Source organism: Aspergillus foveolatus, assembly GCF_047715535.1.
Source record: "Aspergillus foveolatus strain CBS 279.81 unplaced genomic scaffold BDW70scaffold_25, whole genome shotgun sequence".
Taxonomy (NCBI): Eukaryota; Fungi; Ascomycota; class Eurotiomycetes; order Eurotiales; family Aspergillaceae; genus Aspergillus; species Aspergillus foveolatus.
The window spans coordinates 126,052-140,095 of record NW_027396089.1 but is presented as its reverse complement, the minus strand read 5'-3'; the positions used below and the strand labels follow the sequence as shown (position 1 = coordinate 140,095).

The 14,044-nt window shown below is 51.8% G+C and overlaps 6 protein-coding genes across 6 annotated transcripts; 2 read left to right on the top strand and 4 right to left on the bottom strand.

The window, feature by feature from the left end:
• Positions 1–14: 14 nt before the first annotated feature.
• Positions 15–939, bottom strand: BDW70DRAFT_160154 (glutathione S-transferase family protein; the record flags this gene model as incomplete). Its single annotated transcript, XM_073740797.1, has 3 exons — positions 15–357; positions 408–655; positions 706–939. The coding sequence occupies 3 exons, from the start codon at positions 937–939 to the stop codon at positions 15–17; spliced, it is 825 nt and encodes a 274-aa protein (XP_073595807.1).
• Positions 940–1,497: 558 nt separating this feature from the next.
• Positions 1,498–3,131, top strand: BDW70DRAFT_136577 (uncharacterized protein). The gene is made up of 4 exons (XM_073736887.1): positions 1,498–1,776; positions 1,830–2,241; positions 2,292–2,441; positions 2,493–3,131. Exons 1-4 carry the CDS (start codon positions 1,558–1,560, stop codon positions 2,978–2,980), a joined length of 1,269 nt encoding a protein of 422 aa, XP_073595806.1. The 5' UTR covers positions 1,498–1,557; the 3' UTR covers positions 2,981–3,131.
• A 1,074-nt stretch (positions 3,132–4,205) lies between these two features.
• Positions 4,206–4,644, bottom strand: BDW70DRAFT_53939 (uncharacterized protein). Its single transcript, XM_073744236.1, has one exon. The coding sequence runs from the start codon at positions 4,504–4,506 to the stop codon at positions 4,243–4,245; it is 264 nt and encodes an 87-aa protein (XP_073595805.1). The 5' UTR covers positions 4,507–4,644; the 3' UTR covers positions 4,206–4,242.
• BDW70DRAFT_136576 (nitrilase) lies at positions 4,353–5,791 on the bottom strand. Its single transcript, XM_073736886.1, has 3 exons — positions 5,278–5,791; positions 4,903–5,227; positions 4,353–4,856 (listed from the first exon to the last, which is right to left on the bottom strand). The coding sequence occupies exons 1-3, from the start codon at positions 5,749–5,751 to the stop codon at positions 4,612–4,614; spliced, it is 1,044 nt and encodes a 347-aa protein (XP_073595804.1). The 5' UTR covers positions 5,752–5,791; the 3' UTR covers positions 4,353–4,611.
• Positions 5,792–7,035: 1,244 nt separating this feature from the next.
• Positions 7,036–8,812, top strand: BDW70DRAFT_168313 (uncharacterized protein; the record flags this gene model as incomplete). Its single annotated transcript, XM_073742432.1, has 2 exons — positions 7,036–8,448; positions 8,545–8,812. The coding sequence occupies 2 exons, from the start codon at positions 7,036–7,038 to the stop codon at positions 8,713–8,715; spliced, it is 1,584 nt and encodes a 527-aa protein (XP_073595803.1). The 3' UTR covers positions 8,716–8,812.
• Positions 8,813–8,838: 26 nt separating this feature from the next.
• BDW70DRAFT_168304 (uncharacterized protein) lies at positions 8,839–13,982 on the bottom strand (the record flags this gene model as incomplete). The annotated part of the gene is made up of 12 exons (XM_073742431.1): positions 13,923–13,982; positions 13,704–13,848; positions 13,175–13,632; positions 13,035–13,038; positions 12,269–12,602; positions 11,659–12,215; positions 11,125–11,612; positions 10,992–10,995; positions 10,522–10,801; positions 9,517–10,393; positions 8,968–9,469; positions 8,839–8,924 (listed from the first exon to the last, which is right to left on the bottom strand). The coding sequence occupies exons 1-12, from the start codon at positions 13,968–13,970 to the stop codon at positions 8,839–8,841; spliced, it is 3,783 nt and encodes a 1,260-aa protein (XP_073595802.1). The 5' UTR covers positions 13,971–13,982.
• Positions 13,983–14,044: the final 62 nt, after the last annotated feature.

Here is a 14,044-nt window from a genome sequence, read left to right as displayed (position 1 = left end):
CATGTCGCGTGCAATCATAGTCGAATCTCGTCTATCGGCCCCAGCGAAGCGTCCCAGACCGTCGGCCGCTGCCCCATCGCCTCCTTCCCCTGCGGCAGCCTTCTTATTTTCTGTGCATACTTGCGTAGCTGGTCAGGGACTAGGTCATCCAGATGGATGTCGTCCAGTCGTGTAACGAAGGGAACCACATGGGCATCGAGCACCGTCGGGCCAACTTTATCCCCAAAGATCCAGGTTCCGCCTTTGCTGTACTTCTCCCGCAACTCGACGATCTCATTCAGGAAGGAGATAGACTGTGCCGTCATACTTTGGCCGTCCGATAAATTCATCGATACCAACTCCCTCTGTTTTCTCTGGCTGGTCGGTGTCAGCAACCAAATTGATAAAGTTCAGGGTCAGGAACGAACCAGTCGCGCTTGTACTCCAGGGCCTGGCGGTAGGAGGGAGTGATGTCATGGTTGGTCAAAAGGTCATCCACGGTCGGGTTGGCCGCGCCGTAGCGATCCAGGGCTTCATGCAATTGCGAGAGTAGTCGACAAATTTCCGTCTGATGTGCCTTGGGAAGTAGACTTGGACATTGGTCGCAAATCCAGTAGACGATTGACAGCGCGTCCGTCAGCGGTGACGGGAGCCCACTGTACGTGAGAGTGGGCACCTGCAACAGTTAGCTCTGGGTTCGAAATTCAACATGGTGAAACGACTTACTCGACCATATGGATTTACTTTGAGATACCACTCCCGCAGGTTCTCGTTTCTGCCAACGTTCACTAGGCGATAGCCCAGCTGCGTTAGCTCGCGGCTTGGTCGGTGCTTCGCCCGCAGCGCAAGGACAATCGCAAAGTGGACGACCAGCGACTGCACTGAGAAGGGATAGGTGTACAGGCACGGGTCGGCTTGTTTCCGGGTTAATTTCTTCAATAATTGCGACGCTTGCCTCATATCTGGCGCTGTTAGGAGTTGTCGAGGAACCTCGTGCAGGCCTTGCATGCGACAAACTGCCGGCTGCGTCACAGTCAGTCCAGAAATCAGGATCCGGAAAGCCCCGCCAGCCAGGGCCAGAGCAGCCTCGGCTTTCTCTCGGACTCGCGAACGCCTTTGGAACTCAATGATGATAATTTATCCGAGTGACCCACTGTCTCGGAATAAGTGAACCAAGCCTTTTGGCCTGCAGTTCGTTTTGCCCGGCGGAGAAGGCTGTTTCTTATTGATTATTGACGGAGGCTTGGCCGCTCCGCACATGGCCCGGTGGTTGCTGCAGTCCCTGTACAGCGTCGCCCATGCAATCTTTGGTGACGTGCTCCCCTGAATCCATCCATGGTTCCTCACATAGGAAAGTTCCTGATTACTTAAGCGGGATTCCTCCCGTATGGCTTCATGTCCAGCCGCTATGGTCTGGCCAAGATATGCTGCCAAGCATAGGGAACAAGCGTTCCCCAGACCCCTGTTTCAGGATAAATATTTATATAACTAATAAGCCCGCCAATGGAGAAATCAAGTCTTTCCCTTCTGCATAGCTATTGAGTAGCTGCATTTCCTTCATTCCTTTTCTTTGTCGAAATGAAATCCGTTCTTTCTCTTACCGCGCTCCAGCTGCTGGCCAGCTATGTTGCCGCGCACCCTGTCAAGAGCACCGCGCTCTCTACCTTCACTGACCGCAGCTTCCCCTGGCACATAGGCGTGCCCAAGCCCACTTCATCTGATTCTCGTAGCAAGCGCGATGTCACCCTTCCCAGTACTTGGGATCCTCCTTCTGACCTTGTCACTCCTTTGCAAGAGGTAAACCGCCAGGTCCTTCACAGCCACTGATCCAGCATATCTAACAAATTCAGGTATGGGACCACGAAGTCGAGACGTATAGCGACGCACTCGGCTTCAAAAACTACGGCTTCGACCAAGTCATCGCCGCTGGAGGCAAGATCAACTACTGTGTCCGCTGGGACTCATCTCAATCCGTCACTGCCGAGCAGCGTTCGCAGATCGCCCAGGCCGCCAGCCGCTCCTACAACAAGTGGATTGCTGGACTTGCCGGATTCGATGGTTGGCCTTATGACACTGTCGAGGTCAATGTTGTCGGCTGGGCTGTGAGCGATGAGTCCCTGCTCGAGGGCGACACCTCCGGTATTGACATTTACACCGACACCGATGCCGATGGCATTCCGCAGTGTGCTGAGGCTTGTGGAAGGTTCTTCCACCAGGATGGCGATTACAGCGGTTGCGCCGCTGGGGAGGATCGTCATTATGGTATTGCGATTCTAGAATAAATAGCTGGATAGTGGACTGACATTCTATAGACAACAGCCTCTGGCTCACTGATGGCTTCGAGGGCGGCACCGGCGGTGACTGGGGTCAGCGGGTTGGCACCGACTACTTCCTCCAGAACCTCGAGACGGAGAACATTCACATCTACCTGCACGAAATTGGCCACACTTTCGCTTTGGACGGTATGTGCCCATTTAGACCGACGTAGATGTACAAATCACTAAAAGAAACAGACTTCTACGACTGGACCCCTACCGGTGTCACAAGCTTCATCATGCTCTCCGGCAGCGCCACTGAAATCACCGAGTTCGACTACTGGATGCTCCGCGACTGGTGGCGAAACCTCAAGGACCGCTATGACCTGTCTAGCGTCAGCTCTTCCAACAGCACCTCTAGCTCGGGATCCAGCTCTGACTCTTCCTCGGGGTCAGCTGCGACGTCTTCTACCCCTGTTTACGTCCCAACCACAACGGCGACGGCAACATCTGCACCCGCCGGATACGTCTCCCTTCCCACTGAGGTCGCAGTTGTGGAACCTTCTACTTCTACGTCAGCCGTTCCTACGGCCCCCACGACTCCTGTTGCGACTCCTACCGGTGCTGGCTCTGAGTCTGGGAACGAAAACCCCTGGAGTGGGAGCGGCTGGGAGCAGCCCTCTCAAGGACACCCTTGGTGGGCTGGGAACTCGTGGTGGAGACAGAAAGCTGGATTTCGCTCCTAGATGCTCAAGGGTGAGTTGATGAAATGTAATGGCCGATAGGTGGTTCAGTGCTGCTTATTCGTGCGCGTCCTGCCATGCTGGCGTGTGTATGTCAACTACATAGTTATAGTATATAGCTCCAAATGTGATCGGACAGGCGCGCGAATCCACATAGTACTGTCTGACGTGGTAGATCTCTGTCAGCATGATTTTCATCACTGGGCTATGTAAAACTATCACCACACTGCCAATCTCTGTATGATTTCGCCTTTGATCGAACTTATTCAAAGTGCATAGATCCTGCACCTTTGTGCATACCATACATCACACATCATAACCTGATATATACCATACGCACATCCATGTTTGTGGAGAGGTGAGAACGTAAAAACAGGAATAGGATTCTTCGCCGCCCACTAGGGCATCACCCATTGCAATGGCTGGTCAGAATGAAAGCAGTTGCCCTGTTCATACAATATGTTAAATACGTACGCACCACGGTGAGATATCGACCTAGCTTTGCTATAATGCCACTCCCATGCCCCGAGCTTGACGCGGCAGGGCTACTAAGCCAGAACGAGTCCAACTGGAGATAGTTCTTAAGCCGAACCGCTTGTCAAGATATTTCCAATTGCCCTAGCCGTCTCTTAGTTTCACCTCGAGACAAGGATACTATAGATACGTTCGCTGTTTGTTGAGGCGCTGAGTTATTCCAATACCTGAAGTCAGGAGGGTTGAATAAGGGGCATTCAAGTTGCAAGTCACTCAGTAATATGACGAAGGCTCGAGATAATTAGGAAACTGGTAAAGTAGAGTCGTTTGACTTGTTAATGAGGTAGAGGACGAAGCCGGGTGGCCTTACCAGCCAAATTCCCCAGGGATGCACTTGTAACGCTATCCTTAAAAGCTCAGCGTACAGAGAATTTGTTGATTATTGGACCTCAATGGCAATGGGAGTCCATGGAACAGCGGGTCCCTTCAAGTATGGGGATGGGACACGCTGGAGCTGCACATCAAGGGGTTGACTAAACCAGCGAAGATTGGGCTAATTTACCCTAACACTACTCCATCTCTATAGAGGACAAACGACTGAACGCCCCATACACTCGGCAACGGTGTAGAAGGAATGGATGGCGGAAAACTACTGGATAGGCTATGTTTCCATAGCAAGGATAAATCAAGAGTCTAATGCCGTCGTTGTTTCTGTGTTACATAGTCACCAATACTTGGCTTAGAACCTTCTTATCATCCCCCTGCCATATTTAGCACGAGTATCTGGTTCATCAGTCTGGTTGCCATCTTGAGTTTGTTAGTGCCATATTCCAAATGGCTAAGGCTGATCGGATGAATTCCTTGGGCGTCACCATTGCAAGAATGGGAAGTATTGGCTTGAAGCGGATGCGCTGGTTATCAACAGGGTAAGCAAGGAGTGAACATAGAACGCAATGCATATAGAGATTCAAGAGCCAAATTAGAGCTCGGATTAGAAAAATGGAGGTAACTCGTCTTGGGTCAACCAGCCACGTAGATGTTGGGAAGCGTATCATGGCAAGATATGTGAATTTGTTTGCATCTCAAATGCATGGCAGCAGTAGATAGAAACAGATCATGGTACCAAGTTAATTGGAAGAGATAACTAGCTACCAAAGAACTTATAGAGCAGGTGGACTCAGATCCAAGCCCTCGACCTTGAGAGTGAATGAATCGTTCCGGGAGTAGCTCCCAGCCACGTCAAAGTCTAGTCTACCGCGAACACAATCATCGAAGTCGACTTCGACGACTTGCAGAGCGGTATCCGGATCGCTATCATCGTTTACATTCCAGATGGGTCCAGCAAGAACCTCCCCCAGAGGCCCAATGATACACGAGCCGCCTCCACTAGCCCATTCTTCTGGATCTATTGCCAATAAGTATCTTCCAGTCAATAACTGCGGGATACGTACCTGCGTCTATCTTCTCCCCTTCCGGGGCTTGGGTGACCCAGCTAGGGAGTTCTTTGTAGCGACCGCTTTGGCTGGCAGACAGAACAACGGTTCTGCCTTCTAGAGCAATCGTTCGCATAAGAGGAAGCCAAGTCTCGCGGCTGTCGACAGTTGGAGCCAGGTAGAGGTTGACGTTCTGAGAGTACAGACTCTGACGAAGCAGAGGCATGTAGTTCTCCCAGCAGATCGCAGCAGCCAACGTCAATTTCACGCCTTTAATCTCCGTCGTGACGGCCTTGAGTGTGGAAGGCGACCCTTGAGCCCAAACGAGGCGTTCGGAGCCGGTCTACTTCGTGTAAGCGTAGTATAAGCACAAAGTAAAGTACGCCGACTAACCGGCATGACCTTCCTCCTCTTTCCCAGGACGCCCCGTTGGGGATCGACATACAATGCAGAACAATACAGACTGCCACCTGCTCGCTCAATGACTCCCACAACTATCAGAAGCCCGGTTTCGTTAGCGATTTGCTCCAGAGTCTCTCGCGTCCCGTCGCCGCGGTACTGTTTCCCTTTGGCCACGGGCAGTTTCTTGTCCACCCAGTCATCCCCAGCTCCAGCCGGAGTGTCTCCCAGATCCACGGCTCCATTGAAGTAATGTAGGAACTGCTCACGGCCATGGGCTTCGCGGAAGCCAAAGCGTGTACCGAAAGTGGCAGTGCGGGGATACCCTCCAAGGTAAGCTTCTGGGAAGAGAAGGATGTCGGCACCCCGAGTGGCCGCAGCCAAAGCAGTGTGCTTGAGCGCAACAAGCGTATCTGCTAGAGACTGCCGCGAGTGCGACTGGGAGATGGCGACCTTCAGCTTCGACATCTTCTCTTCGTTTCTCCTCAGTCGGGGTGTAAGCGGGGTGTACTCGAGGGACAATATATAGCCGTGAGGGGACAAAAGCATTCTGTCCACGTGCTTTAATGCGCCTAACTTTTTCTGGAATGGATCAAAGATGTTCCGTTCTCCCGCATATCGGGGTTTGTTTATCGCAGATCGCTGGGTGCTGATAGCCTATCTGCAGCCTTGAGCATCGAATCTCGCCATTCATTTCAATTGTGACCAAAACTTGGCTGAGTTGCAAAAAAGGGACCATACTGCGCGCCAGTTAGGCTACCAACAAGTCGGCATTTAACTTGAAGATCTCGTGTTGCCTTGGTTCGACAATAAACCGCAGCCTACTACTCTGCCATAACACATCATCTGGAGGTAATGCACTTCAGTCAACGCAACAAGGTTGATTTTCTTCTTAAGGAACAAAATAAAGATCTGTTTGTAATGGAGTGGATTTGAACAATGACGTCCCAAGTCTGATGTCGGCAGAATTGCCGGCCTTTCTCGCGCCGCCATGCTCGAACGCTACGGGATCGATTATAGCCTCGGTATAGCCTCGTCCAAAACACCCACGTCGCTCCTACGATTGGCGTAGCATTGGCCTACTCGCTCACGGATTTCGCGTTCTCAACCAAGTCGGCTCTCTGGAGAAGTTACTCCTTGTAACTCTAATGGTCCCGCTTGGAACTATCTTCCTTGAAACCGGCGCCTCACTTGTTGGTGCTTGGTGGTGGCAGAAAAGGCCAGAGAGAAAGCACGGGAGACTATGCAAGACGATACGGTATTGTTGAAGAGAGCGCTGCTTTGATGGACTGTACGACTCCCTGGTCTTGGATTCTCATCCTGGGCTAATACGAAGGTTACGGAAACCAGCACCGGTGACGCATGGCCTCGCCATGACTAACGTGCTCAATGCTCTGATCCTCTCGGTTCTTGGTTCTGGGCTTTGAGTCTGATTTTTAGTTTAAAAGACCTTAATCCCAGCACAAGTAACTGGACATTGGTCCGGACATACGTGCATTAGGTGCTGTTTCCACGTTCAGATTATGATTCACTGTGCCGGAGGTGTGCCCTGCGGGCATTCTAAAGCGAGCTGGGTGATATTAAATTGATCCTTTTCACCAGTCATCTAGTTTTCATCTTCGATTATCATTCATTCATTCTCCATAATAGGCCTCCAAAACATACCCATCTTGACAGCCCTTCATATACCGATTTGTCTATCCGAATCTTGGACCACAATTCAAGCTCACAAACCTCCTCCCCTAAAGCAGAATGTACCCTATCCAAGCCTGTCCTCGAACCGGCTCGGGAAGTGCCACCTTCATCTCTAGTACCACCAGACTAAGCACTCATGCCCGCATCCTCCGCTGCCTAACGCGGCTCAACCAGCTCCTAGCCCCCTTCCCAGCAGTACCGATCACCACGACATGTGACGCCGATGAGACTCTGGGCATTAAGATCAAAAGAGTTGGTTTCATCCATGCTAACGGTAGTATCATTGACCAGATGGACGCTGATGTGGAACTCGCTTTTGAACCGGCTGTTTTCAGGCCTCTGAAGAAGAGCGGTTTCGGAATGCACCATTGCGAGGACGGCAGCATCGATCTGGACAGCACGGGATTGGCGCATCTCAAGGTCAAAAACGAAGGTCAGACTAAATGTGGTGGCGACAGCGGATTGAAAGTCTGGCCGTTCGCGAAGTCCAGTTACCAGCATCAGTACGAACAACGTGCTCGTTACAACAACTACCAAACGCCTGCAACACCCCGCCTTCAACCAGTCTTAAATGCTAACTGCTCTTCCTCGAACACGCCGAGTGACATCTCGACTGTGGACTTGAATGCCCATAAGCATGGCAGTGGCACTGATACTGTGACCGAGGCTGAGAGAGGGATATCCAAGTATGAGAACGGGTCTCAGTGTCAGAGCCAGAGCCAGAGCCAGGGGCAGGTCAACTGCGTGGTGCAGTCATATACCAACGGCGAGCGAGACGGGCATGGTGTTTGTGTTGGAGTTCGCGAAGCCGAAGAGGGCGATGACAACTGCGAGACCCAACACCGACGCCAACTAGCCCACCTCAATCACTATCAGCCCAAGACGAGTCCTGATACCCCGCCCTTATGCTCATGCCCGACCAAGTCTTCGACCATGACCACCTCGGAAACAAACGCAAGCTACTACCACAAAGCCGATATGTCAACACTGGACCAAGACCGACTCTCCGGCGTGGGCTTGCTTCCAAACGAAGAGCTATTCAATCTCTCAAAAGATTATGACGCCTGGATAACGGGAACTGAAACGCCGGCAGCTATCAAGACAATGATCACAGCCCCTCTTTTCCTCCCAACTGCACCTCCCATCTTCCGGCCAAACCCAGGACAGATTCTATTACGCAACGCATCGAGACTCTGTCAACAGATCGAAGGCGCTGTTGAATCTGTGTCTACCCGCTCCTTTATATCGATTGGCAATCTAGGCTACTTTGAAGAATCGGGGTATTACCAGTACCCGTGGAAAGTGCAGGATGTGTATGTGGATTATGTTGATTTTCAGACTGGGAATACTCGAGCGAATCCTATTGCCACTGTACTTGTCGGGGCTGGAGGTACAGATGATACGATCTGTATTGCGGAGTTGAAGGCCGCAGTAGGAGTTTTGCTGTGGTGGTATGAGCATAGCAATGAAGTTGAGAGTGCAGGCGAGGGTGAAACCGCTTTTAAGCCGATATCTGCAAGTTTTTCTACCCAATTTGCTGGAGGAATGAATACTAACCGGGGGTAGGTTCTTATTCTGTCCTATATCGGCTCGGGACACGGTCGAATCCTGCAAGTCCATCACGATGGGTGGACTATGGTCGTGCAGCATTCGTCCTTGATGACGTTCGATATGGGAGACTACTTCGCCGAGTCGGCTTTCCTCCGCTATACTGCTGGACGTCCTGTTGCTACCTAGTGGAGATATTTGTTTTGAAGTATGCCTTGAGTATTGTCGTGGAAGCGCGCATTTGAATAATGATGTTCGTCTGGACTGTTCTCTCGAGGCTTTGGAATACACATCGTCCCCAGCTTAAGCATTTCACCGTCGCAGATTCATCCTCACCGTTTCCTCTGTCCCGCCGCTTTGCTCAAGTATATCGTCGGCGATCTTCTCCGCCAGCATGTCTAAACCATCAGCAACCGCCACCGCGCCTAAGGGTTGACTTACAGCATGTAGACTGAGGATGGCCTGGAGGCAGAAATGGAAACGCACTGGCATCCACTACCCGTAAGCGTTTTACCCCAAACACTCGAGCCCGGCTGTCCACGACCGCCATCCTGTCATCCGCCCTGCCCATCTTGCACGTGCACGAAGGATGCCAGAGAGTCATCAGATTGTTCCGAATCCAATCCAGAATCTCCTCATCCGACTGAACCTGCGGTCCTGGATAGTATTCCTCGCCGATGACAACTGGGCGCATCTCCTCACTCGCAAAGGCCTGTCTGATTCTTTTGAATGCCGCTATTGCCAATTGCTGATCCGACTCGGTATCCAGCCAGTTCGGGTTTATAATCGGCGGGTCGGATGTGTCAGCAGACGCCAAAGTAACAGTACCTCGAGACGTTGTTGCTATAAGTACACCAAGAATGGACGCATATTCATACCCATCGTCCGGTTGGTTGCTGTAGAAATTGGAGATATTTCCAAGGAACCCTGCTCCTGACATGTACTGTATAGGGTTAGTTCAAGCTCCGTGCCAACAGTACATAACCTTACCTCAACCTCCGGCCAGCCGTCTGCAAACAGTGAGAGATTCCGCCGTGTGTCTTCAGAAAAGCCTGCCCTCAGGTTGTCTGGGATCTGCTCCCATGCCAGGAACTCGGCTACCGGGTTCGTCAAGACTCCTTCGTGCTGCGTGAGCCAGCGCATATATTCCTTAACCTGGGATATTGGATCGTTTGCTAGCCTGGTCAATGTCTCAACATTTACCCGATAGCTCGGGCCAAAGAAGGGATGGTCAAGCATACCCTGGCCAACGCCAGGCAGTTCCGACACAACGGTGATATTGTGGTGTTCCAGATGCTGCCTTGGACCAATGCCCGAGACCATCAACAGCTGGGGGGACTGGAAGACCCCGGCGCTGACAATAACCTCCCTGGAAGCTATCAGAGTCTCTGATATACCGAAGCTGTTGACTTCTACGCCGATTGCATTCTTGTTTTCGTCGAACAGTATTCGTTTCGCCATCGTTTTGTGATGGATCTTAGGGTTCAAAGTCGAAAGCCCTGGCAGGAAAGAGGACTCGGAGGTACTGCGAGACTGGTCTTGCGGCCGGATCGTCGACGTGCAATAGTGGTAGCCATTCAATTCGCCGCTGTTAAAGGCCGATGTCTGGTGCAGGCCAATGGCCGCCATGCCGCGGGCGACCCATGTAGAGAACGGCTGCACAAAGTCCGCAAAGGAGACTTGAAGTGGCCCACCGGCAGGGTCAAACGCGCTGCTGTTGTACAGCGCCGTCGCATTCGCCAGCCGCTGGACATGGTCCGGTGGAGTAAAGGCCACGCTACGTTGGTAATATGGGAAGATATTGTCGAATGCGTAGCTGAGGTCATCAACGGCCTCGGCCCACGAATCTAGCGCCTCTCTGGTCGGTCTGTCATGGTGTTATTCGGGCTCTTGACGTGGATGGAAAGCCTACCGCTGGTAAACCATGAAGTTCAGTGCCGACCTAGTTCGTCAGCTCAACTGCTCAAGCAATAATGCCCAACTAAGGCTACTCACGATCCTCCGAGGCACTTCCCTCGGGCAAAGTGTACGCGCCGCCCATTGGCCCCCTTTTGAGGCGTGGTGACGAATCCCCAGTCGGCCTTGCAACTGGTATCAGGGTCTGATCCGACGGGCAGAATATCGGCACCAGGTGTCTTTGCAAACGGATAGCTGATTTCGTAGTACGTGCCGGCCTCGATGATTGCGACAGAGTGCGACTGCGCCAGACGGACCGCGAGTGGTATACCAGACGTGCCGCCGCCGACGACGATGTAGTCGTACGTCTTACAGAGAGCTCCCAACGCCAGTAAGAGAATGATAGGTAAAAATGAGCATAACATTGCGAGGATAAGGAATAAGGAAACAAAGGTTGATGGACACCAAAAGACCATCCAGGTGTCGTGCAATGATCTTTTGAGTGATGAAATGTATCCCGAACAAGGCAGCAACGACCACGTCCAGTGTTAGCGCTTTCTACTGTTTACCGGTCTCATTATTCAGTAAATACAATACCAGAAAGCAGAGTCTGGGAGGCTAGAGGCTAGGAAACGGGATTGTAAATATGGTCTAAATTCAGATATCCCCTCTCTGCTCCGCAAACCACTGATGCCTCAGCACATCCTTCGTCGTAAACCTCTTTTCGAGGTCAAACTCGAGCAGGCCCCTTAATAACTGCTTCGTCATGCTCATTTCCTCTGGCGAGAGCCTCTCTCCAACCGCCTCTTCAAGCAGTTCCTCCAACGTATGCGAGGTCGGCCTTCCAGTTATATCAAAGTCACGGTCTCGTCTCCGAATAAAATGGTTGATTGGCTCGCCATTTGATCTGAAAAACCTTCGCCAGTTCGGCCACTGTTGGTTCCGCAATGTCTCGTCTTTTGGGAACCCGAGGATGTTGTACATGTCGATGAAGTGCATGTCGTCCGTTATATCCGTCACAGGGTGATCGCTAAGGTCAAACAACGCGACCCCGGTGATGAACTCAAAGATGAGACACCCAAAGCTCCACATATCCTGCTTTGCAGAAATACAGCGTTGAAAGAGTGTCTCTGGACCGCGGAGGTGAAGGGGCGGCGACGGTGCTGAGGGCGGGTGGGAAGTGAGGAAGGCTGTTAGGTCAGCTCCTATCTTTTCTGGAAGAAGGTGCACACGTACAACCGCCTAGGTCAGACACTTTGATGGTGAATGGCTTTGAAATATTGAGGTACTGCATCAACGAGTGCGCTGGAACAAGGTACTCCGGCCCCTTCACACCCCCCTTCAGCTCGGTGTCGACACAGAGAGTAATGGATTTGTCCTTATCCTGCACCAACTGATCCTCTGGTACGTCCTTGATGTCTTCTAGGGCAAACAGCAGATTCCTCGGTTGTATATCGCCATGGGCGACACCATTGGTTAGCAGGAAGTCTAGCCCTAACAGCGTCTGCCAGAGGATAGCCTTGGCCATCTGACACGGAAACGGACCGTTAGGGAACAGAGCCTCCTTCACCTCAGTGACGCTGGCGCTCATGGGTTCATAAACAAGAGCTTGATGCGTGCCGTTTGGGCCAGTGTACCGAAATTGATCCAGCAAGGGAAGATAGTGGTCACGGCCAGGATGCGATGGGAACTTGGTCTCCGCCAATAGCTGATATATTCGAGTCTCCTCAATTGGTGCACTTGAACTTTGATCCTCAGCTTGGCCAACTTTTAATGCAACATAGCGGCCAAGTCTGAAGCCTTAGCCATTGCCAATACCATGGCATATGTGTTGACCGTGACTTACTTTGTGTCTCTCGCCAACCACACCGTCGAGAAAGACCCGTAGCCCAGTTTTCGGATAACCCTATACCGGCTACCCTCGAAAGTGTCCATCAAATGCACAGGATGAAAGCGACGCGTTGAGTAGTAATCCAGCGGCTCGATAATCCTTTCAACAAGTTGAAGCTTGGTACCGGCGTTGGAATCAGGACCGATACTGGAAAGTGACTCACTGAAGGACTGGCTGCGACTACGACTGAGACTGAGACTTTCGCTGGAAAAGCCGCACGACACTGTTGAGCTACTATCCATGGTGATGCAGGTTTTCACGTTCTTATTCGTTTTCCCGATCGAGGATGCTAGAAGGTGCAAGTTAAGTAGAGGTGCAAATGAGCTCCTGTTAACTGCTGCTGACCCGGCTTGTGCCTGATGGCGGGGGTTAGTTAGATAAGCACTGGCCTGCAAGGCCCTCCTCGTTAAGCGCGCTTGGCTGCAAAATTCCATGCATGCATGCATGAGCTAGGGATGTATGGTGAGATCGATTCGCAGAAAGACACATGTCAGTGCTGCAGGTGGGCTGCAGTTCATTGGCTGGGTGACTCAGGAGACACTATCTTCTTATTGCTTGGAATGAGCGCTGACTGTCCACTTGCGGGGATCGAGAGCTCCATCCCTGTTGTATACGGGCGATTTACTCCGCAAGGAACGGGTGACGTGTGTAGTGCTAAGTAAGTTGTGGTCTCCAAGGCTTGACAGGTAGACGCGTGGGATGTAGTGCAGAGTCGCCTCACTAGACTAGAGCAACAGATGGCTATGTGTGGTCTTCGTATGTTAGGTCTAGTATTCGACCTCCACTTCATTATATGCACCCCCTCGTAACATGGAGAGGGAAAGGAGAATATTACTCAGAATCCCTCGGCTGAGCCCTAACTAACGCCTCGAAAATCTCCTCCATCTCCCCAGCCCCGTCAACAACCTGCTCTCCCACTCTGCCCCCAGCCCTAATGCAAAGACACGGCACCCCCTTGACTCCTCTCTCTCTGACTTTCCTCTCTGCCGTCTCGATCTCCTCTTTGCCTGCATCCCCCTTCAGATACTCCCTCACAAGGTCCCCGTCCATTCCGGCCTTCCCGGCAGCTTCCACGACAACGTCCATCTGACTAACGTCCTTTTCGAACTCGAACTGGTATTGGAACAGAGTATCCGCTACCGTGCACTGCATCTGACACCCTCCCCTCTCAAGAGCGAGGTGGAGAACCCGATGCGCAAGTCGTGAAGAGCCTATGTACCCACCGAACTTGAACGAGATGCCTACGGTGCTGCCGATGCGCTTGAGACGCGTCTGCGCAGCTTCGATTTGGGAGCGCGTCATGCGGCGGGCCATGCGGTCTATTCCCCTTTCATCAGCTTTGACGTATTGATATGTGGCTTAATGCACAGGATGGGGGAGGCGTGCGCACCGTTAATGAGAACGCTTGTCTCAGGTGCAACCTGATCAATAAAGTAAGGTTTCCACTCAATAACGAATTCATCTTCTGAACCGCCGGGGTATGTCTTTTTGTACAGCGATATTGACCTCTGAAGAGTGCGGTAGCCGATAAAACACTTTTGGTTATTAGATGGGGCTGATTGACTTGAGAAACGAGGGAAGACCTCGGGAGCTATGGATGCCCACTTACCCAAGGACAGATAACGTCAGATATGATTTCAATTGAGATAACGGCCATGGGTAATTCAAGGTAAAATTGGACTCAACAATTGAGTCGGTAGAGTGTTGGTCCCTTGGGGTTTATAGCATTGG